General features: G+C 39.3%; 1 protein-coding gene across 1 annotated transcript in view; it reads right to left on the reverse strand.

Moving 5' to 3' along the window:
* Nucleotides 1–6,991: 6,991 nt before the first annotated feature.
* Nucleotides 6,992–24,187, reverse strand: part of LOC141427628 (terminal nucleotidyltransferase 5C) — a 425,121-nt gene continuing 407,925 nt past the window's right edge. The window contains 2 exon segments of the mRNA XM_074087236.1: nucleotides 6,992–13,357; nucleotides 13,360–13,582. Of these exon segments, the coding sequence (XP_073943337.1) occupies nucleotides 12,375–13,357; nucleotides 13,360–13,582 (1,206 nt within the window). The 3' untranslated portion in view covers nucleotides 6,992–12,374.

The raw sequence follows: 24,187 nt of genomic DNA on the forward strand, positions 1-24,187 counted from the left end.
ATAGTGACCTGACTTGAGGATTAATGACTCCGAGTCATCGCTCGTTATAGATTCATTGATGATTTCAAGACGTATAATAATTGTCATACGATTGTTATTACTATATTTATTTATTTCTTTATCAATAAAACATTACAGCATTACAGTGAGAAAACTAATACACTGTAATATTCAAAACAAAAAAGTAATTAGGGATTTTTGAACGTCGTCTTCGTCACTACCCTAAAATAACGGAACACCCCACCCTCCGGCCAGAAGTCGGAGCGCAAAAACATCTGCTGGTGCTTGGCAGGCACTTGGAGTCTAAATAAGCTGAACTGCTAAAATTGTTTGCCCTTTGAGACTCAAGCGGGATGATGGACAGCTCTAGCTGGGCTCCTTGTAACCGGCGCTGTACCGCCTCGCGGACGTGCTCGAACACCTTCTCAAGCGTCGTCTTCTTGTCCAACCGAGACAGGTAGATGTCCACCCTCGGTACTGCAGCTTGAATACAGGACGACGCTGCGGGAACGGTCCCACGCTGATTTCGATTGCGCTTTAGACGGCGTTTCCGATTCCCTACCGGAGTGAAGCCATCATCACGCGCAATAACTTTCGATACTGGTTGATCGGCGGCCGCAGGCTGCTCCTGCGTTCCCTTTGCAGAGTTTAGGGGGCACGGGCGGCGCGGCGGGCGGCGAGATGCCTGCGCGTAGGTCTTTTTTTGCACCCGAGATGAATTGAGAGCAACGGAAGCCGGCGTAGGCGACACGGGGTATATATGGTTGTGTCCTAAGTTGTGAACACATTTTTTTATTTCTACTCAGTACCTCAAGCTTGTCTCTCTCTCGATGTCGTCAGGTCTTATACAACGAAGTGCAAATTTCGAACTTCGCATCTTGCCGTCCCGTTGACGCTTATATTATTTAATACGAGAGTGAGAGGGAATTTCGTAGTAGTTCTCCAGCTCCAGTGTGATGTCTTCCAAGGCTTCATGTTTCGGGTCCTGGACGCCACTCGAGGATCTTCCCCTACGGTTCTGTTCTTCGAGCGATATGACCCACCCATTGCCACTTCAACTTGCATATTCTTCAAGTTATGTCGGTGACTTTAGGTCTTCGACGAATTTCCGTATTCCGGATTTACATAACAAAATAAGACTACCTGGAAACGATTAGCCCGTAAGTTCAGGTTTTTACAAATTCTTTCCCCAAAATTTACAATTCATAGCGATCTCATATTTATTTGGATCAGACCATAGCAAGGAAAAATTAGCTCGTCCCCTTTCTCAAGAACATTGAACCTGAACCGAAAAAACAGTAATTATGCCATAAATCATCGTCGCCTCAGGAAACGCAGAACACAACGTTTACCATTCATTTCATAACATTTGTTTTCGGAGCAATGCTGAATAATAAAAATGTAGTGTTTATAGATTAAATACTGCAAGTTCTACCACATTATTTAGTGTCTGCTGTATTTCGAGATAGCTTCGGTATGTGAAATTATCGGCGATGTAGTTGCATGCCACGGGATATCCCCTGTGGCGTATTCCCAACAGGGTGGCAGCGGTCCCTTTCTAAGTAGCGATGCCAATTCGTTGAGAGAAAAGCTGCCAGTATGTTACCAAGTTTTGTCGACCAGCGTTTTTGAAGTACCTGCTGCGGCTAATTGTACAGTCGAACAAACTGAATCACCTCAGCTACCATTACCTTACCTACCTACCTACCTTTACGCTACCTTTACGCTTTAGTACCTTTGTGCTACTAATCCCATCCCAACCCATACTTTTGTCGGCGAAATCTTAGTGAAATTTATTATTAAGAAGTTCCACCCTGTACTTCGTGAGCTCGAAATCCGGGGCTAGTAGTGTGGACGGATAGCGGCCGGACGGACGGTCTCACATGTTCCTTGGCGGAAAGGACGTTGTCTTCTATGGAACGCAACTTATGCATTCGTGTAAGCGCGCGACTATGCTTGGTTCTAGGCTTTAGCGTGCAGAAGAACCAGTAGCATGTGAGAGTGAAGTCGTCCCTTCGAACTCGACCGCTTTTTTGTGCCCGTTGTGCGGTCGGAGATGCCGACTATAGGCTTGTTCAGCCACCAGAGAAAGTGCAGCTGATACATCTCTCATAGATGTAAAAGCCTTGCATAAGAGAGAAGTATCTATTTACCCGCGGTAGAGGACGACCACCAAAAAGATGGACAGATGATATCCGGCAACAAGCTGGCGTAAACTGGATGCGAGTGGCAATGAATAGGCAAGACTGGAAAAGTAGAGACGAGGCCTATGTCCGAAGACGGGCGCGATAAGGGCTGATATAGATAGATCTATTTAGTATTTAGTATTTATTTATTTGGCAAAAAACATAAAATACATAAGGCCTTATTCTAATATGTCTTACAATATTATGCACCCTGGTAGGGTATAGCCACATTTATAATAATGTTATCTAATTCTATTAAACAACAAAAAGGTAAGATACTTGATTAATGATAGAATAGAATAGAATAGAAATGACTTTATTCATCCACAACACAGAATAGCATAACAAGATTTAAAAATATACATATAAATATCATTCATAATTATACTAAAACCTTCAAGTATTTTCTTGCTAAAAAGGATTTTTCTCTCCGTACCGACAGTTGCTTACCATTTCACGCAGCTGCGGGCCGTTGCATGCTTGTATTTGGGCCACAATCCCGTTGTCATGTTTATTTGCTGTATATCAACTAGTATAAACTCACAAATAGGCGAACTGACGTCACGACAAACTTATACGACAACGAGACGCGTTTAAAATTCAGTATTATGATAAAATCGAGTTTGAAATCAGTTAAAAAACAACAGGACAATAAATTGGACAGTTAGAAAACAACAGTATTTTGAATAAGTTTATGTGATCATCATTAATTGTAATCCCACGTTTTTGTTCAATGAAAATAATTGCTGTTTTTTTAAATCACACAGCGAATTTCTCTTACTAGTTTAGATACTTATATATAAACTCCATTAGGGTACACTACATAAATATGAAAAACTAAATTCCAAAAGTCTGAATCACTTATTTAAAAATACCGATTTTTATAATTCCGAGTGTTTTAAAACTCGAAATATGATTATTCCGATTGTTCATAAATCCGATTTTTATAAATCAGAAAATTAAAAATATCTAAGGTTTAAAATTGCGATTTTCAAAATTCCGAATTTTAATACACCGAACAATAAGAAGTCCAACTCAATAATAATCCGAAATTAAAAAAATACGAATTCCGATTACTTACTAAAATATCAATTTTCAAAATTCCGGATATCAACACCGATCAATAAGTTATAAATCCCAACTTATTAACGTAGTACGCTCCGCTTTGCTGAGCTCCTATTCCGCGCAGTTAAGGCGCTTCGTGCCTTGACGCAATTCTAACCTAACCTAACCTATGTAGGTCAATTCACCTAAATTGATTGATATTAATTCGAGATTCAAAATTCAAGATTCCGATTATTAAAACCACGAAGTTTATTTTGCCGAATATCATAAATATTTCCGAATTAGCGATGACATTTCGGATAATTGTTAATCGTGTGGTTTGGTAGCACATATATTCAAAACTACATTTAACATCTATTCAATAAATACACTATTATTTTGAGTTAGGCAAATTGTATTTCTAAGATACTTTTACTATTGATTAAGTACAAGTTAGTTTCGGAAAGTGTTTTCAGCTTGCGAGCCGGCGAGCGAGAGACGTCAAGTCGAAAGCATCATGGCGGCCGCCCGCGCGTAGTGCGGTGCGGCTTCCGGCTAGGGATGAGCCGTGCCAACATTAGAGCTCGCCTACAATCGCCACAATCGGAATACTGTAGGTACTTCGGGCCAAATCATTTCGTGTTTTTCATTCTTCGGAGTTATAAAAATCTAATAAAAATTCCATATTTTAAAATTCGGAAAAATAAATTTCGTGTTTTTAAGTAAGTAATCGGAATCAGAATTAGAAAATTCGGAATAAAATATTTTGGAGTAAGTATTTAATTTGGGTGTTCCCACTCCATTATTCTAAAGTCTGTGTCTAGTTCAACAAATTCCAGTCCAGTGCTCCCAAAAATGATATTCTCTTACTCATCCTCACTAGTGTTTGAGTTTGAATTTTTAATATAAAAACCAAAACTTATTCAGCAGTCAAGTTATAAAGTGTGATTCTGGTATGAACTCGATTTAACTTACAAATAACCCTTTACTCAAGTTGCATGTCTCAGTACCTTGGCTCTCTAAATATACTTTATATTTTCACTAGCCTATACCCATGACTTTGTTCGCACTATTGATAAAAAAAGATCTAACAGTCACATTGAAATGCCTGAATTTACCAAAAATGCTAGGATTCTCACAAAAATACTCGTACCTATATCATGGTTTTCATAGACATTTGCATAAAATCCAAAATCAGCCGTGTCAAATTTCATGTCTGTAACTCAGCGGTTGAACCCACATGCGTCTAGCTAGCGGATTGATTCACACCCGTATTGATAAAGAAGCCATTAAGCACTTGTTGTTAATAATTTCTGCGTGATAGAGTAGCAAATACATGCACACACGCACGCATGCAACTTTCTCATAAACTTTCGCGTTTATTATTATAATAACTTCACCCAGACCACAGAATATATATACTAGTACCTACTAAAACGGAATCATCAGGAATCTAATATTTTTCCATTTTTAGCCATTTTCCATTTGGCTGCGGTTTTGCCTCGTACCATGGGAATTAAAAAAAATGCCTTCGACTTCCGTTGCGAATGATTCGTTTATTTATATAATTATATGGGTATTTTTGTCGATAAAGTTTTCGTTTTTAGGGTTCCGGAGCCAAAATGGCAAAAACGGAACCCTTATAGTTTCGCCATGTCTGTCTGTCTGTCCGTCCGCGGCTTTGCTCAGGGACTATCAATGCTAGAAAGCTGTAATTTTGCACGGATATATAAGTAAACTATGCCGACAAAATAGTACAATAAAAAATTAAAAAAAATTTTTTTAGGGTACCTCCCATAGACGTAAAGTGGGGGTGATTTTTTTTTCTCATCCAACCCTATAGTGTGGGGTATCGTTGGATAGGTCTTTTAAAACCATTAGGGGTTGCTAAAACGATTTTTCGATTCAGTGATTTGTTTGCGAAATATTCAACTGTAAAGTGCAAATTTTCATTAAAATCGAGCGTCCCCCCCTCTAAAATCTAAACCGGTGGGTGGAAAAATTTGAAAAAAATCAGGATGGTAGTAAGTATATCAAAATTTCAAGGAAAACTATAACGGCTAAGTTTGCTTGAGAATTATTAGTAGTTTATGAGTAAATAGCAGCCTAAGGTATAAAATATACCTAAACTTGGAAGATTCCGTATAAAATACGAAATCCTTAGAAAAATATGAATTAACTTTTTTGTAATAGCTACGGAACCCTATTTTGGGCGTGTCCGACACGCTCTTGGCCGGTTTTTTTTTATTAATGACAGTCATGGAGTTTGAAAATATAAAAGCAAACCGCGGTCAACAGAACTACTAACTGGTTTGAATAGTGGCGGCGTAGGGTAGTTGGTACCCCGGGCGGTTTTGTATTTAAGTAGCTACATACTTAGGTACAAAAAGTAGGCAGTCTTTTATTGATATGTCTTAAGACGGAAATTTTATGCACCTTCTTTGGATGCACGAGTGAGTGGTCGTTGTCACCCCTTAAGGGGCTAAGCCCACGCCGCTCACACCGCCACCTTGACCAACCTACTTGAAATTATACTACAGTATCTGTCGTCTTTGCTTATTATACTGTTTTTTCAATGGGGATTGTTATGCCTCCTCTACATATCGACGGATGCGTCGGCAGATGGATCCGCAACCATATCTTCGGATAAATTGCGATCCGTCCATACATCGGCAGACGTGTGGACAGGCGCGTTGCGTTCGCGCTGTCACTCTTTGATCCGTGTCGAAAAACCGACACCAAACGGATGAGTGGCAGAATGCATCGGCCGACGTTAAATACTACAGACAGAAACCATTGCACTCCACGCGTGCGACACGCATCCGTCGATATGTAGAGGAGGCATTAGAAAGACCCCGACAGGACAGTAAACGAATCGCAGACCATCGTTTCTACCTAATAGGTACATACTTAAGTACTACTTTTACTATGATGTTTAAGTGAACATTGAGTCACCTCGAAACCTTTCTCAACAGTAATTTTAAAGATCCTGGAATGTAATGTAAGGCGGCGCTGTTGACTTTCATCTAACTAACAGGGAAGTTTGTCGTTTAATAGGTTAATCAATTTGCTTCTTTTGGATCAGTGTAATAATAATATTGAGTCAGCTCGATACCTTCGAATTCCGCACTTCGCATTTTAAAATTCTTTTCGCTAATGTTTCTGACCCTGTGTATTTTTATTTCTTCTAACTAAGAGAAAAAAAAGTGGAGCCAATTTTGTTTTTAACTAATTCCATATTAAAGGTGCCGTGAAAAAAACTATTTCAGCGGGACAAAAGCAAGACAATGAAAAGAATTTTGACCCGGCCTGGAAGGTCGGTATTCAGTATTTGTGTTGTGCTAAGCGTACAGTACAGTCACCAGCACCAATATCTGACACAACAAGCGTGCATCTCTGATACTGATTCTGATACAACTCTATTTCTAGGACCGGAAGGACGCGTCAGATATTTTTGCACGCTCCGCTGTGGCAGATATTAATGCTGGTGACTGTAGAACTAGGAGTTAATATCGCTTGGGGCTTGTCGGTGTTCTGCGTTTTCCTGAAGATTAATTTGAGAAAGAATAAAATTAACGATCTTGTGTTACAAGTTTCGAACGAAGTTAACAAACTAGTTTAATTGTACAGTGCCTTTCTGTCGGCATTAGACAAGATGCATTTAAGAGTGAGATAGAACTTCAATTGATACCAACGTTCGCACCAGAGGGCATGTTGTCCAGTCTCCGGACATGAATCGACAATAAAATAAAAGACAATAATCACTGTTTATCACTTTTTTATAATTTATTTTCACAACATTTTTATTTAATTTTCTGTAAAATTTACAATCGCTTAAAACTCCTCACAAATATAGTACTTATAGTAAACATCGCAACAACTGTACTCGGGCAACGCCGGAGCAGGCAACTCGGAAGAGAAAATAATAACTATTGTATGTAAATATATTTGATAAAACTAGGCATTTTAGGGGTATATTGCTCCCAGCTCCGAATCGGCTCCTAAGTAAGATTTTACTGTTTACTAGTTCTCAAATGACTGATCGAGCGTTCGGCATTGCGAGCAATCTACCCCACTTTATAGAGATACTGACGAGCATAAATAAAGGGCCACTTCGTATGGAACTCTGGGTGACCCTATATTTGTGCTCGCCACTAACGCGCTATACTATGTCTTAAGAGAGTCCTCATACCGACCTGCCGCTGGAAACATATGAGCGTAGTCGGTATTGCGGGGCTTCAGAATTACCTCAACCGGGTTACTTCCATACAATACAGAACAAAACATTATCTTCGCAAAAACACAAAATTCGAGAGATCACTTGTTCCCCTGTATTGTATTATTTGTTCTTATTTTTGATGGTGAAAGAAAAGTTCGTTTTGTATTGTAATTATTGAGTAACCAATGACTTTTTGTGGGCATCACTTCTTCGCGCTATTTTCGACTGTGATCCCAAATTGGCAAGATCAGAGGACAACTTTAAGCTCAAATAAGATGAACATTTTTTATTTGATTTCCTGAAAGGGTTTGACGCACAGGGCTCAAAACAGCCTTTCACAAAGGTTTAGCGTCACTTTTACTTTAAAAAACATAAGTAACTAAAATTCCGAGACATTTGAGCTATATGTTTATTATTTATCACTTTTTAGATTACTGTGATTCACATTCATATTCATATTTAGCTGCGAAGGAGTGAAAAGCTCAACAAGAATATCGTAACCATTATTTTTATTAACACAGTTGAGTTATCAAATAACAACAATACTATGTTCTGGTACCACAATCACGGTACTGATTTACCGTTAGTTTTTATTACCGAAGTATCGTTGATTTGTTTAATCTAGAAACTTCTGAAGCCACGCCTTCTTTTGGGCGCTTGCGTCCTATAAAAATACTTAACTTTCTAAATTCTCTACAACCCAATACCATATTATCTACGGCTTTAACGGAATTCCAATTTGACCAAAACTTTTTTAATATCACTCCCGGAACAGATCAAAGCGATCGAAAAAAAAAATGGAACTTAACATGCCACTTTTTTGCGAGAATTTACACAAATACCTAATATTTTAATGAGCAAATGATTTAAATGCATTCAGTTGCTAATAAACGGCGTTTTTCAAGAGTTAATCATGTCACATTAAATGCAAAGCCGAATTAGCACAATATTAACAAAAAATACGATAATAGTACACCCTTTAATTCCTTCCTTGCTTAGCTTACGAAGAAAATGGCGTACATTATAAAAAACAAATTTCCACTGATTAGTTGATTCCCGAAATAAAATCATATCTTTTGTCCCGCATCAGATCGTATATGCCTAGATCGCGCCGTCTCTTTCACTACCTCTACAATATATACAAATATCAAACAAGCACAGCACGCAAGCGCCCTATCTTGCTCAATATAAAATTTACCATTACAAAAGGCTAGCTGAAAACTGATGGTAACTATAGAAAAATAAAACCCTATGTATTAAATCGCAATGTCTCTCGATTTGCTTAAGCATTTCGCAAATAGTTTTAGACCGTTCTAACATTTTATCCCCGTAGAAGATAAGAAAAAAATAGTCAAAATGTACCTAGTCCCGACTTTTATCAAATTCAAATAAAATAAAGAGTTCAATTTCATAAATTGAATAATTATATCCATGGATTTTTTAAATAGAAAACAATACTGGCCGATGTTTTTGTTTTAAATTGTTATATTTTTGAATGGCAGCTGATAAAAGTGGCGCGACAACAAAATATTTTCGCGTAATTCCTGAAGCTAATATTATATTTAAGTTTAAAATTGTTTTTGAATCCTGAATAAATTCTAATTTAGCCCACTGGATATGCAGTTCGAGTACCTAACGTAAACAAAACTTCATTCTGCACATGCGTTGGTTTAATTTTTTTTGTATCAAAAATAATTGTAGCACTAAGACAAAATCACATAATGCCACGTGCCGAAAATATTACCACGAAGTTGTACTATTACAATTTGAAGGTTTTTGTCCTGTAAGGAATCATTATAATACAGTCAATGGTGTAAAACAGAATCGATTCAAGCTACATTATTTTCAGAATTGATACATTAGGTAACAGTTTTCTTTTCAGAACATAATTTAACATCGAAAACATTTCGCTTCAGCCAGTTCGCCTTCCCAAAGTCAAGACATATTTTCATAAGCACTATTTACCAGAAATTTAGACCAAGCGAAGAGGTAGTTCGTAACGGGTACCTACTGCCAATAGATTACAATTATAGATATAATAATCACAGTTATTTAAAATATGATAATATTCAATATAGATAACGTTAAAAGATCTGTCGAAAAAACTACAAATCACAACTTAGACGCCTGTCTCGATTATAGCGAGAGGTATTTACCTAGTGATAATTAACTTACATTCACTCTTATTAGGTACAAATGGAATATGGTTTAGATTTCGTTAGTTATAATTATGTACTTGTTTTACTTCTAAGTACAGACTGCTTTGCTTTGATAGCGCTCGTTGTCAGTATAGCAAAAGCACTTAAATATCATAAATGAATAGGTTTTCACAATGTTAAAAATGTCGACCAGCTGTCAGACCATTTCAGGCGTGCTGTTGGAAAGTATGAATACAGTTTTCAATGCTTTTTTTTATACTTAACAGTACAATGTTCATGGATAATTTGTTTTACTTGTTTAAATGGAAATCGTCGTTTTAAAATAGCACTTTAATTTGTTTAGTTATTTCACTTTTGTTTCTGAAAACGAGCGCGTATTACCGCAACATATTTCTCCTCTTTTGCTCTCAATGACTTAGGAAATATTGAAAATTCGTACATAAAATGCGATATATTATGATATCAATACGCGTCTCGTAACGAACCGGTTGAGAGTACGGAAAGCGTTAAATATACATTTTACTGAGTTTCTTAAGTCACAGCAAACGAACAAAAGTTTTAGAAGACGCTGGATTCGTGGTGTTACGCTTTTCTCTCGGTGTTGCAAACATCAACCAAAAATTTTGCTCTTAATATTGATTGGAGTCAAAGCGCCGGGGTTGTCAACAAATGAGGCAAATTCACCTCTCCGAATCCAGTGTTTTCCTAAACCTCACGATATGCCTCTTGTGAGACATGTAATGTATTTCGAGTAAAAAAATATTTGAAGTATTTTGAGGAAATAAAAAGAAATGAGATCTCAAATTTTGGTTCGATAGTGAATAATTATTAGTTCCTGAACAATTATTTACTCTAGAAGTAGATTGTACTTGATTCCTCTGGATATCGTCTACTAATCAGAATATGTAAACATCTTACTTTCTATTCAAGAATTTCATGCAATGATTTGTATACATATATTTTTTATTTGAATATGTATTGGCGAATACCTAAAACATGCACTATTGGCCGGACAGTGTTTACACAATCATTCGTATAACTATATATCATTAAAATACAACAATAATAGTACATCTCTCTATTGGATTTATTCTACATTATAATGTATGTAAGTATAATCATCGACAACAGTACGTTACTTTACAACAATCAAATCACATTTTTTCATCTACAATATTACTGTAATCCATGAAATGTTCAGAGCAGAGAAGAATCTTCGTAAGTACGGTCTCGGCGTGACTTCGCTACTTGTAAATGTTCTTAAAATATTTATAAATGGATCTCTAACAATAACAGAGTGGACTTTAATATTGTACACACCTTAGTATTTTTTTTGCTTTTTCTCTTTTTTTATTTTATAATTAACTTAATTTGTTACTTTTGTATGCCAAGCCGTATACAATACTAGAGCGTTCAAGAAGATGTATACACGTTATAATATATTATAAATACATAGTAAAATACGTCTTCAGTACATCTCGCGTCGCGACGGGCGCGTTCTGCCGGCTATGGTATGTACGTGCGCTGTGTTAACCTCGTCCACGGACTCAGCGCTGCATTCGACTGATAACCTGTCAGTATAGGTACATAGTGTTGAGCCAAATCTGTGGACGAAATTTGTTTAGAAAACACCCAGTGCCGACGCAGCTCTGGCCTGGCAGAGCACGCGTCTCGTCTCGACTCTCGTCCCTGTGGGAACGTCCTATGCCTAATTCCTTGTCTGCATTTGCTATTCCTTGTTTTAACGTTCGTTTATTAAACTGACTACACGTTTTCTAAAGGCCGTCGACAAGGCCGGACTTGTTTTAGTTTAGCGCTGAAATGTTGCTGTCAAAATAGCTCATTCGTCATCTGTACTTCCAAAGCGGTCCAAGTTGAGTAAGTATTTACTCGACGGGTGCTGTTTGCTTTGATTTCTCACTCGAGCGGGATTCAGTGATTTTGAGAGACATGCCACTAAAATTATGGAGACAATTTTATACATTAAAAAGCTTAATATTAACTAAATAGTCTTTTTTTATAGGCAGACCATCTCGACTCGGGACTTACTTACTCCTAACACGCGTCCATTACACTACGTGGAAAATAATTTTCGTACTGCTGACATATTAACACATCAACACGAAAGGAGTACGACTAGAAATTACTTCACGTTTGATCCGTTAAACGTTGGCTAAATACGTTCTGCATAAAGCTCTAGCTACGTTATAATATTAGTTATTGGCAAATGAATGCGACGCTTAGCGGGCAGCCGCGTCGGCTGGGAAGCGATTGCGGGAGAATTGACTGATGAAAATTGATCTGTGTACTAGTAAAGTGAGCAACTTCGAATTGACACAAGGTAAATTGTCTCCACGTGTAAGCGATCAGTGGGGCTCGAGCCTTGAGGGCTGTCCTAATGGACAAAGTGCACGATGACAGCCTCTACGGCGTCTACAGTGAATCGTTCCGAGTCTCGTGCTTCGGGAGCTCCACGACCTTACAAACTGAAGAAACGCAATCGCAAAAGAGTCGCGTAAGTCTACCGGCCTGTCTTTTTCGCTTTGGTGTTTCCCGTTTTCATATATTTTCTCTTAATAAAATCCAGCCAAGAATACGAAGCATAAAATTCATAACACATCATATACACTCGCCTATAGGACAGTGAATCATACATATACATATATTTTTTATTATATACATTTGGCACTAAATTCATCGATCGATAAAGAAGGTTAGAATCACGCTCGTCCTCTCGGGGCGCGGGCTGGGCGCGGCCTAGCGCGGTCACGCGGGGCACAGCTGCGGCCGGCAGCATTGGCAGTAGGGCGGCGCGGCGCACGCGGCGCATGTGGCGCACGCGGCGCACGCGGCGCACACGCACACGAAGTAGCCCGGCGCCAGCAGCAGCGGCGCGCGCGCGCACAGCTCGCGGCAAGCCAGCGCCTCGATCAGCGCCAGCGTCTGGCGCCGCTCGTGCCCCATCAGGCACACCGTGGACTCGCGCACCACGCCGTGCAGCAGCGTCAGGTACCGGTGCTTGAGCGCCTCCTCCTCGCGCCCCACGAAGTGGTTCCGCAGGTAGGCCTCCAGCTTGGCGCGCTGCTGGCCCAGCTCCGGGAAGTCGATGAAGAAGCGCGAGCACATGTACCGCTCGAGCGTCTTGATGCGGTCCGGCCGCGCCGCGCGGTAGCCCTTGGCCAGCAGCGCGCAGTACTTGAGAAGGCCGCCGCCGCGGATCTCCTCCGGCTGGCGCGTCGCGATCAGCTTCTCAGTCAGGTGGATGAGCGCTTCGCGAAAGTCGCCGTACACCGACTCGCCGACCACCGTCGGGTAGAAGTTCTCGCCGATCGGCAGCTGCGCGCACTCGTGGAACGCGAGCAGCGAGTCGAGCGCGATCTGGAACGAGTCCACCGAGAACTCGAACTGGCGGCGCATCGAGTCGACGAACTTGAGCTCGACCGACTTGTGGCCGCGGGAGTTGCCCAGCGAGATGAGGGACCACCGGTCGCCGTCGGAGTTGACGCGGACCATCTTGGAGACGTAGGCCTCCTTGAGGCCGGCGGTGAAGGCGCGGCGGCGGGGCGTGGCCGGCGGCAGCAGCGTGGCGAGGTGGCTGAGCACGGCCGCCTTGACGCGGTCGCAGTGGCGCGCGGTGGGCAGGTCGGCCGTGAAGATGAGGTCGATGTCGGAGTAGGGCTGCGGCCGGTCGGCCAGCACGTGGCTGGCGGCGCCGCCGTTGAGGCGCACGTCGCGCACGGCCACCCCGCGCCGCCGGCCGCCGGCGCCGCCTCCAGCCGCGCGCGCACGCCTGCCACCAGCTCGCGCAGCCGCACGTGCAGCGTGGGGAAGTTGCCGCGTCCGTGGATGGCCACCACCTCGTCCATGACGTCATTGAGCCGCGCCACCTGTTCGTAGCTAAGCACGGCGAGCCGCTCGCCGCCGCCGCCGCCGCTGTCGCAACTCTCCTCCGAGGACGTGTAGCTCGATTCGCTCTGGAACAAACGAAAACACAGATTAAACTAATTGCTAGTTATTTCCTTCTGGGAACTCCGATCGTCAGACGAACCATAAAAAGATGCATTGAATATATTGTTCGGTGTAAATTTGCATTACATTGTAGCTGCATGATGACGCCCGTACAATATGCAGGTGACTACGTAATCCTAATGCGTTCACAGAAACCGCTCTAACGCAGTACGTGTTGCGATGCGACCGACCGCAGATGGTAAAATCATTAAGTCGTTGCGAAGTCGACATGGTGTCATCGCAATTTGCAAGCGAAAAACACATGTTCTAACGTCAGACAATGGTGACCGATTCCATGCGTCTTTGAGGGATCCGTCAGCATTTCGACGTTGATTTAAAATGAGCATGAGCATTGATTTGAAGACAACAAAGCGATTTGTAACAGCTGTTATGGAAGAACTTTAGAAATGAAAAGAAATCTTGTACAATGAAAAGCGGAGGTAATATTCCACCGCATATTTTATCATTAATTTTTTGACTGAATCACTGCTACGGCCTTTGATTTTTTTACCGGAGTAAATATTACGTCGTATCGTAACGACTAAAGCCAGTGCTATTTACAAAGACTATACAGGCTAATAAAACTCCGATTATACCAAGGTTAGATTCACGAGCTAAATAAACAAAACAAAGGCATGCTCGTCTAACCGAATTCCTTTGCAATGCACGTTGAAGCACAAGCAAAACACATTTTTCCTTTATGTCATACGATATTCCGAGTTTGAGCTAGCCATTTGCACCCATTAATATGCTCTGTTTGATGCTAATCACTTTTGCGGATATAAAACTTATGATTACGCTTGCATTTGGCTATGACGCAAAACCATTACTTTATTACAGAATCGATAAAGTATTCGTGAAACCGGTGAAAATATTATTTATACCAGCACGGCGATGTTTATTACAAAACGCTGGATTTCTGGTTACTTTTTCACTTGTGAACACAATGCGCTTTTTTCTAATATCATTGATGTTGTATTGTTTACTTGAAACAGTAGTCCGAGCTGTTTACATCGTTTAGTAGTTTTGCTTTAATATAACAGGCGGCTTTATTCCCCATGAAATATGGCTGACAAAATGAAGAACGATTGTAATTTAAGACGACAGTACCTACGACACTAGACAGTTAATTCTAAGCGATTATATTATCCGTATAACCTTCGACTAGTATGAATCTTGAACAAAAATTCGAAACAATGCTGGAAAATTAGTTTTTTTTATAGGACACAACTTTTAACGAAGACCGAATATAACGCAGGAGAATTCGTCATATATTTTTGGCCATTACGACAAATGTATGATTATTATTGTGTATTATAGTCAAAATCACGAAAGTTTAAAACGTTATTGTGTAATAATGACGACGATCCGACCGATTTCGGCCATGGCGACCACCTCGACTCCTAGTTAGTTATTTGGAGCTCATGCGCTATAAGATGGCTTACATTACTTTCCTACGACCACGTGTTATATGATGCGATGGCAGCCGCGGTTACTACCACCCTCAAAAATTAGGAGCGAGCATTTTTTGTATGTAATGCTCGTTATTGTGTATTATTCCTCAGTAGAATCTGAAGAAATATTTCGAAAAATCATTTTAAATAGGCTACTTAAAACAGGTTACGTTAATATTCTAATTGTTCTGATAGGTCTGATAATTTCAGTATAATTAAAATTTTATGAAAAAAACATTTGACCAAACATACCTTAGGACAAAAAATAAAATAACATATTGATCAATTTTACAGTAGTAACGGGTGCCTTTATAAGACGGCTATATTTGACCGCAGTCATAGTTATAGGTTACGACAGAAGTACCTGGCACTATAGTACACATAACATCGTAATATATCTCCAGCCGAAGTTCAACGGTCGGATTACAAGAAAAATTGGTCCAATGAATTGATCCACAATGAATAACTCCCTACACCATTGTGCTATAACTCGACGTAATTGGTTCGATAAATCTTGTTTAGCCCTGGCGATATGAGTACTCGGGTCATACAATGTGACACCTACTCATAAATTCGCTAGAGATATATGTACAACAATTGATTATTTGTAATGAGGGTTTTCACAGAGGTGAAATATCGCTAGATGGCGTTAGAGTATCGTGAGGTTCGTTTGACGTTTGCTTGCGATTGGCTCATTTAGTTATTTAACCAATCAGGAGCAAACGTCAAACCATCAAACCCCACGATACTAACGCCATCTAGCGATATTTTGCCTCTATGAAAACCCTCATTGTAATACGTATGAGATTGTACGAATTATTGAGACCCTATATCTCTTGGTCAATTAAAATAGTACTAGTTTAAGTATGTTATAATTTTGCTACGCTACGATTTTTTTTATTCTTTTCCTTGTGTCAATATTGTACCAGACATTTGTTTTTAATTTATCGCATATTTTTATGTTGAAGTAAGTAATGATGAAACAGTAAGTAACAGTGAAATTTAATTATTCATTTTATATAAGAGGGGGAAAACGAGCATGCGGGTCTCCTGATGGGAAGCAACCACCGCCGCCCATGGACACCTGTCAACACGAGGGGTGTCGCAGGTGCGATGCCGGCCCTTTGAGAGACTGATAGGCTCGTTTTTTAAAAATCCCTAAGTTGTACCGCTCCGGAAACACTGTCCCAGGAAACTGGTGGAAATTTGCTTTAAAAAAAAGTCTTTCTTGCGGAGCCGGAGCATTCTAATCTGCAATATGGTCTTTCCCAAAGCGCTAGTAGACAAAAAAGAACGTTAAAAAAAACGCGAAAGAGTTTTCCGCGAAAAATTTACAAAATAAACTTTTCGATTCTGATGGCTAAGAGACTTGCGGCCCTGAGGTATGTTCAAATGAAAGTTCTAAAGGATTTTGCCATAATCTAGAATACTTGAACATGTACGCTCCAAAGGGAATGGTGATCAACTAACAGCCAGTTAGTTGCCAAAGTTTTGACCGTACTAGAAAGGCCAGCGGGTCTAAATATCTTGCTTATTGTTTTGTTATTAGGCATTCGCATCTTAGTGCTAAATAATTTGCAGTGAAAATGTTAGGGGTCATGGTTACATAGTGTTTAGCAAATCTCAGTGTTTCGTACGTAATATCTCGAGGAATTCGCGCAGTAAAATGTAAGTACAAAATTAGTAAGACAGTAAGATTGAATCTTGTATTTTTTATTTCAATTCCAGGTCATCCCGTAAATGAAACTACAAACTGAAATATAGATGCACAGGACCATAATCCGTACCGCGTGCTATACCGCCACACCACTGATGGTCAACGGTACCGACACGAATTTCCCTATGCATCTCATATCTCAGCTTGTGGTGACTAAGTAAGAAACACAAGCTGAGATATGAGATGCATAGGGAAATTCGTGTCGGTACCGTTGACCATCAGTGGTGTAGCGGTATAGCACGCGGTACGGATTAAGGACCTGGGTTCGATTCCAGTAATTTTCTGTATCTATATTTCAGTTTGTATTTCATTTTTAGTAAGACAGTATTAAATTAGTAAGGTAATAAAAACCTAAGTATATTTAGCTATCATTTACTCGCGGTTTCGCACGCGTAAAAACATATTAACCTATCAGTAATTCAGCAGTTGCATCGACATTTTGGGATTTCGCAAAGCTGCGGGAATATCTAAAAATTACATAGTTGATTTAATTAAAAACATCCGCGCCCAATTACGTACGTCTCTAATCTCAGTAGTTAAAATTTTGGTTTCATTCCGTTCGATCGATTGTTTAAAAAAATATATACCACGTTGAGATTCTTGCCGGATTCTTCTCAACAGAGGTTTTTCCGAACCGGTGGTAGATTTTTTTGCCATTTATAAGTGCTTGTTATAGCCTAAATTGAATAAAGATATTTTGACTTTGACTTTGATCCCGTGGGAATCCATACTAATATTAATATAAATGCGAAAGTGTGTGTGTTTGTCTGTCTTTCACGTCGAAACGGAGCGACGGATCGACGTGATTTTGGCATAGAGATAGTTTATGAATTTTATGAATTAAATTCGGGTTTTGTTCCGCGTACTTTGATTAACGGAGCTCGATATTTCGGCATAGTCGCATGCGCCATCATCACGACCCCCCGATTTTATTTCATAAAATTAGTAATGCCCGCGACAGTCTAAAATATTGTGGAGCTAATTTATGGGCCCGAGAGTGACATAGGCTACTTTTTATCCCGGAAAAATGCACAGTTCCCGAGGGAACATTCCACGCGGGCGAAGCCGAGGGCAAAATCTTGTATCGGGATGAAGTAGCATTTTATACCTAATTTCATACGAATCTATTTTAACCGTTTTAGCGTGAAGAAGTAACAAATATGCACATATAAATACAAACTTTCACATTTATAATATTAGTAGGATCTGTCTGTACCACTACAATGAGTTTACAGTGACCGTACTCGATAGCGACGGCGTAAATTATTTGTATGGAGAATTGTACAGCGCCTCTACAAATAATTTACGCCGTCGCTATCGAGTACGGTCACTGTGAACTCATTGTAGTGGTACTGTACTGACGTAAATCACGGAAATTCAAACTTTAGCAATGATATGAAGATTGCTAAACTTTGAATTTCCGGGTTGCACATTCAATCACTTGAGATGAGAAAAACATGATGGAAATAAAATAGGCACATCATTAAAGCTGGATTTTGATTTAGACGGCGTGAGATACTCGTATATTCTGCTTGTTTTGTTACAATCCGCGGGTATGATTGCACGATTCCAAAAAAGATTCAACTAAATAACGTCACACTTAGTGATATTAGCTAAATACAAGAGAAATATGTCTCCTCATTTACTTATAACCACGATTTGGCTAAAACACCAATCAAATCTAATCGCAAGAAAACAGGATTAGGTTTAACCAGACAAATCGAACCTAATCGTATTCAAGGTTTATTTAATGGCAGCGAGGAAGTAGGACAAAAGGATATCAAACAAGTTCGGTCTAGTTTCGTGGAACCGGACCTGCCTGATAAGTTTATTGTGCATCAATGCAGCTGGCCTTTTGGCAAGGTCGAAATATTTAACGGCACAGCGACATTTAAGCCTGTATGTGCGAAGATGGTAAATGTGACAAACTTTATTGCGGTGCCGATGAATAAGTAAGAATAATCATTGTATATGAGAGGTTTATTTATTTATTTTATTTCACCAACATATTCAATTATCATGTTTAATTTTATGTAAAATGTCATCGGTGAGAAGCTTTAGGCAATTTTATATACTTAAACAGTGTGATTTTTTATAAGTTACAAGCGACTAGCGCAGTAAAACTAAGGTTACCGACATAGCTCGAAGAACTGCGAAACTGAAGTGGCAATGGGCTGGGCACATCGCTCGCAGGACTGATGGCCGATGGGGTCAGAAGGTTCTCGAATGGCGTCCGCGGACCGGGAGACGAGCTGTCGGTAAGTAGGCCTCCAACAAGATGGAGCGACGACCTGGTTAAGATCGCGGGATCGCGTTGGATGCGGGAAGCACAAGACCGGTCTGAGTGGAGAGGCTTGGGGAGGCCTATATCCAGCAGTGGACGTCTTTCGGCTGACATGATGATGATGATGATAGGCCGGTACGTAGATACAGTACATAAGTTGAAATATCTATCGTTCAAAATTCATGGTTATTCTGTAATTTACATTTAGTTTAGACTGTACAGTAATAAAAACAAGCATTTATTAAACTTCACCGTAGAGCGCATTGTTGGCGCATAAAATGTATTAGGTAGGTATGCAAAAAGCCGAGGATAGAGTAAAATGACGTGTTTTAGGGAAATCCTGAGATATATCTAGCAATAGCAACTACTAAAGCCCGATGGTACTGATAATGATGATAAAATAAAGTTTAGCGTCAGCAACGTCAACGTGCACGTTCGCCGGTTTTGCTAAATTACACGCGATCACGTCGATGATGTTACATCCTGCCTGAACGAGCGATTACGAATTACGATACCCGTTTTATGACATTATGACACACAATCGACAGTATACACACGATGTGAACAGACGGCCAAAGTAATTTTCCAGATAAAAAAGTAAGTTTTTTTAATCGAATGCTTGGGTTCCAGTGGAAAGAGTGCCAGTATTGTAATGGACGCTTAGCGAAGCGTCAAATGCAGCATATTTTAGCTGCAAAAAAAAACAAGCGTAATTTGGATTGTTTGGATAGTCGACGAGACATGACAATAAGCACTGTACACTACAAAACAGCCTGCAAAACGCCCAGTCTTTGCGTGTGCGAAGGCCCGCTGTCATAAACAACCATTATTAATGTTTTTTTTTTTATTATAATCGTAGCTGCCAGTGTCATTGTCACGGTGGCCTTGCACCGGCGTTCTTTTATTCGTATTGTTTTCTGTGGATATCGAAGCGATTCAGCACGGAGGTCGAGTGCGCAATTTAAGACGCCCTGACAAGCACAGTTCCGATTTTCTAAGACGTAGAAATCTCGAGTCAAGGTCGCACGTTGCATGTTTATTTACTTGGCTCATTAGAAGAATTCAGTAACATCAGACTAAACTAAGGTTATTGGTCGGCTATTGTTAACTATGATGCCCTAATATCCTCCCCCTCACCCCCCGTAGATCCGAGGCCTTTAATTTCATAGCCATTAGGTACCTACCCACAGCTTTCCTCGTATGTACCTACATCTGATCTTAAAAATTGCACTTGCGGGGCTTCGAAAAAAATTTCGAAAACTATATATCATATCATGGTATTTATTACACATATTGTTGCATTCAGATCACATTTGAAATTTGCCACGAGATTTATGGCGAAGGAAAACATCGTGAGGAAACCTACACATACCTGCGAATCAATTAAATGGTGTGTGTGAAGTTCCCAATCGGCACTGGGCCCGCGTGGGAAATACGGCCCAAGCCCTCTCATTCTGAGCAGTGGGACGTATATAGGCTGGAATGATGAATGAATATTGTTGCATTCAGAACATCACCCTATTGTATCTCCCTCTCTCTTACATCAACCATTCGTTCATAAATTCGTTCTATTCGTTTATAATTTTATAAAGTTACCTTCATTATCCCACATTTATAATATACCTAAGTAGAATTGAAACAATGTTTTAAAATACAACACCTATTATGAATAGGCCTCTAACGAGACAAGGATAGCTACCTAAACACAAGAATAAACGTTAATCGTGTCGTTACATCACATCACGTATCGTGATACGTTGATAACGTCATTAGTAAATAGTTTTTTTAGAATAACTGGAGCCGAGGAAATCCGGGCGGAAGACAGGATCACAAAAAAACTTTAACGTTTAAATTTGACATTTGGAAATTTGCTATTTATTTATGAGAACGTTTTATTCCAGTAAAACCGTTCCAGTAGAATGACACTGCGCTGCTGGTTCGATCTGTTGTAGCTAGTTTACATCGTGATTCCGCAATGTAATGACTGGAATCGTTTTTTGTTGATAGAGGCGCAGTTTACGTGAGTGTTTGTAATATGGTATTTGAAAGTCTGATTTTACCATATCTTAATATTATTATCAAAATATAGATAAACAGTAGTGTTTATCGAGCATGAAAAGTGTTGCATAGTCGGTTCGAAAATTGGAGGACATAGGTTTCCGAAAGACAAAACTGTCTATACCAGACTTCATTGCCCAAACGCATATTTGGCATATTCATTTCAGATATTGCAAAATATTTACAAAATTATTCAATTATAAATATGTCTTTCTCACCCTAAAACTATGAATTTGACATTTCGGAACCTCACGTTACACTAGCGCCTCTAGCGGCGAATTCATTCGTTTTTCTATTAACTAACAGTTGATAGTTAATTTATAAACATGTGGCCTGTAATACGAGCAAATAATTAAAACATAGATCGTACTCATCAAACTGAACATTAGTTCAGCATCTTAATTTTTATTTTTTAATTTTTGTTACATTTTTAAGTTTATTCGAAGAAGCAATGTAAAGAAAAAAATTTGATGTTTGTAGCGTGACAGGCGACGTCAGTTGTGGTCTTGGATAGCGTACATTGATAATAGTATTTAATTTGTATGAAAAAGGGAAAATCTGGACTCCATTATTTTTAAAAGTCGCTGAACTAATGTTGTTCAGTTTGACGAGTACCATCTATGTTTTAATTACTTGCTCGTATAACAGGCCACACCCGGTATGATATGTATATGTATCATCACCTACGTCAAGTATTTACCCGATGGTGTACAAACAATAATATACAATTCAAACACGGAATATAGTCGTCGTACTAAACGGTTATACTAATAACAGAAATGACTCATTTAATGTGCTTAAAATAAATGCAAAACGTTTTTGTATATTACATAGTGGGAATAATTAAAGTAACTGTTTGATAACATCGGCAAATGCCATAATAGTGATATGGAGTTGACAATGTCGTTATTCATCTTTATTTCACAAATTAGGGCTAGAAGTAAAATATTGTACTTTTCTTTATTCATAAGGGTATTTTTGTAGTTATCATCAAAGTAGTGAAGTTAAGTTCTAGCGTTTTTTTTCCTGTTAAGGTGTCCCACAATTGGGCAAAGGCCTCTCGATGGCACTTTCATTAATCAGAAGAATTTCTTTGTATGACAAACACCAGATAAAAATCTTACGGTACCTATTCAAATTCAGTAAAAAAAAGAGATTTTTTTAGTCAAAATATTTATATCTTTATCAGATTTCCGAAATCTGACCATCAGTGAACAATTCACGTAAAACAGAGTTCATTAGCATTTTGATTCGTAAAGCATACATTCATTACAATAACAATGGGTAGAAATGCGTCAATTTGAGCACGCGTAAGAAATACACACTGTGTATATATTTTGGACAGATTTAAAAAATATTGACGCACCTGCATAGAGTTAATGGGTGCCGATACCGAAAAAGTCTCTCATGCCAGTCAAATATGAACACACAATTAAAAAAGTAACTACTTTGCCTAATGACGTGTTTAACGTGTAATTGTCATTTTTCCATGTTTTAAGTTTTGTTATGACTTTTTGGATGGAAACTTCTTGCTTTCCTGGTGAAGTTGACAGTAAAAAAAGGAGGCAAAATTGTCCTCCTGGTTTGAGATATTTTTCTAAAACAACAGTTTTGTTATGACTTTTTGGATGGAAACTTCTTGCTTTCCTGGTGAAGTTGACAGTAAAAAAAGAGGTTAGGTTGTCATCCCTGGTTTGGAGGTAGAAGCAATTATTGAACGTTATTAGGTAACTACCTAACCCTAAGCGACTCAATAAATTACCAGCGAAGTATGGACTGACAGTATACGGTACCCCTATGTAGTTTTCGACAAATACGTCTCGATCGTTCAAAATCTCAATTTGTATGGAAACATGGACATAGCAAACGTTCCGCTAACCGACTCAATAAATTACCAGCGAAGTATGGACTGACAGTATTCTGAGTTTTTATATTATTTATACATAAAAAGCAAACTAGCTCACTTTAATGATATTAAACTAGAATATGTAATTCCCTGTTTAGGTATATTATTTGAGTAAAATCACTCCAGTAGCATGACACTGCGGTGCTCGTTCGATCCCGTGTACGGTGAACCTGCAGGGCTATTACGAAACTCGAAACTCGAAGTTCGTGTCGTGCGGTCCCTCTGACACTTATACTGTATAATACGAGAGCGAGAGGGACGGTACGATACGAACTTCGAGTTTCGTAGTAGCCCTGCTGGTTAGGATTGTGACCCCGCAATGTATTGCTACTGGTACGACTTTACTGGATTAATGTAAACAAGGTCTATGTGTAAGTATATATTCCCTTCATAACGATGACGACACGAAGACGGCAGATTATAGTAACAGACGACATTTTATTTCTTAAATCATACCAAATGTCACAATGTTCCGTAAGACTTATTAAGTACTTACTCCGATGGGAATAACCCACTGACTGTCAGCTAATGTGAAACATGACATTGAGTTAATGCCGGTGACGAGTTCGGTTTCCAATTGAATGACCCTCAAATCCACCAGTCACGGTACGATGGCAGGACTAAGTACATAGCATTAAACTGTGTACCTACCCATAATATAATGCTGTGAAATTGATACCTCAGTATCGGTTTTTTGGTCGTAACATGCGTCTCCGACGCGTTCGCGTTAAAGTGTCCTAAGACAACAGAAACCGTAGTGTCCGGTTTTTGTTGCAAATAACGTCTCAAAGCGTTCACAGTAAAGTAGCATATCTATGAGAACACAATTCTTAGTCTGATTTTTGCTTTAGATAGTTCTAAACGCGCTCGCATTCAAAGTGTCAAATCCATCAGATCAGAATCGTTAGTGTCAGATTTTTATTGTGATTTTTTGTTATTTTTCTCCAGTAAAATATTCTTGTAAAACCTTTGCAAGGATATTTAGTTTAGCGTGTCTTTTATAACACTGTTTTCTTTAGAACATTGCAATTAAATTATATTTTCTCACGGCCAGCTGAGCAAATATAGACTAGAATATAATTTGCAATCCATTGTTTTTTATTTATAATAATAAACGTGTATTTAGGCCGGATTGTATAATATTTGGATCGA

The sequence above is a fragment of the Choristoneura fumiferana genome, chromosome 4 (assembly GCF_025370935.1).
Source record: "Choristoneura fumiferana chromosome 4, NRCan_CFum_1, whole genome shotgun sequence".
Classification (NCBI taxonomy): Eukaryota; Metazoa; Arthropoda; class Insecta; order Lepidoptera; family Tortricidae; genus Choristoneura; species Choristoneura fumiferana.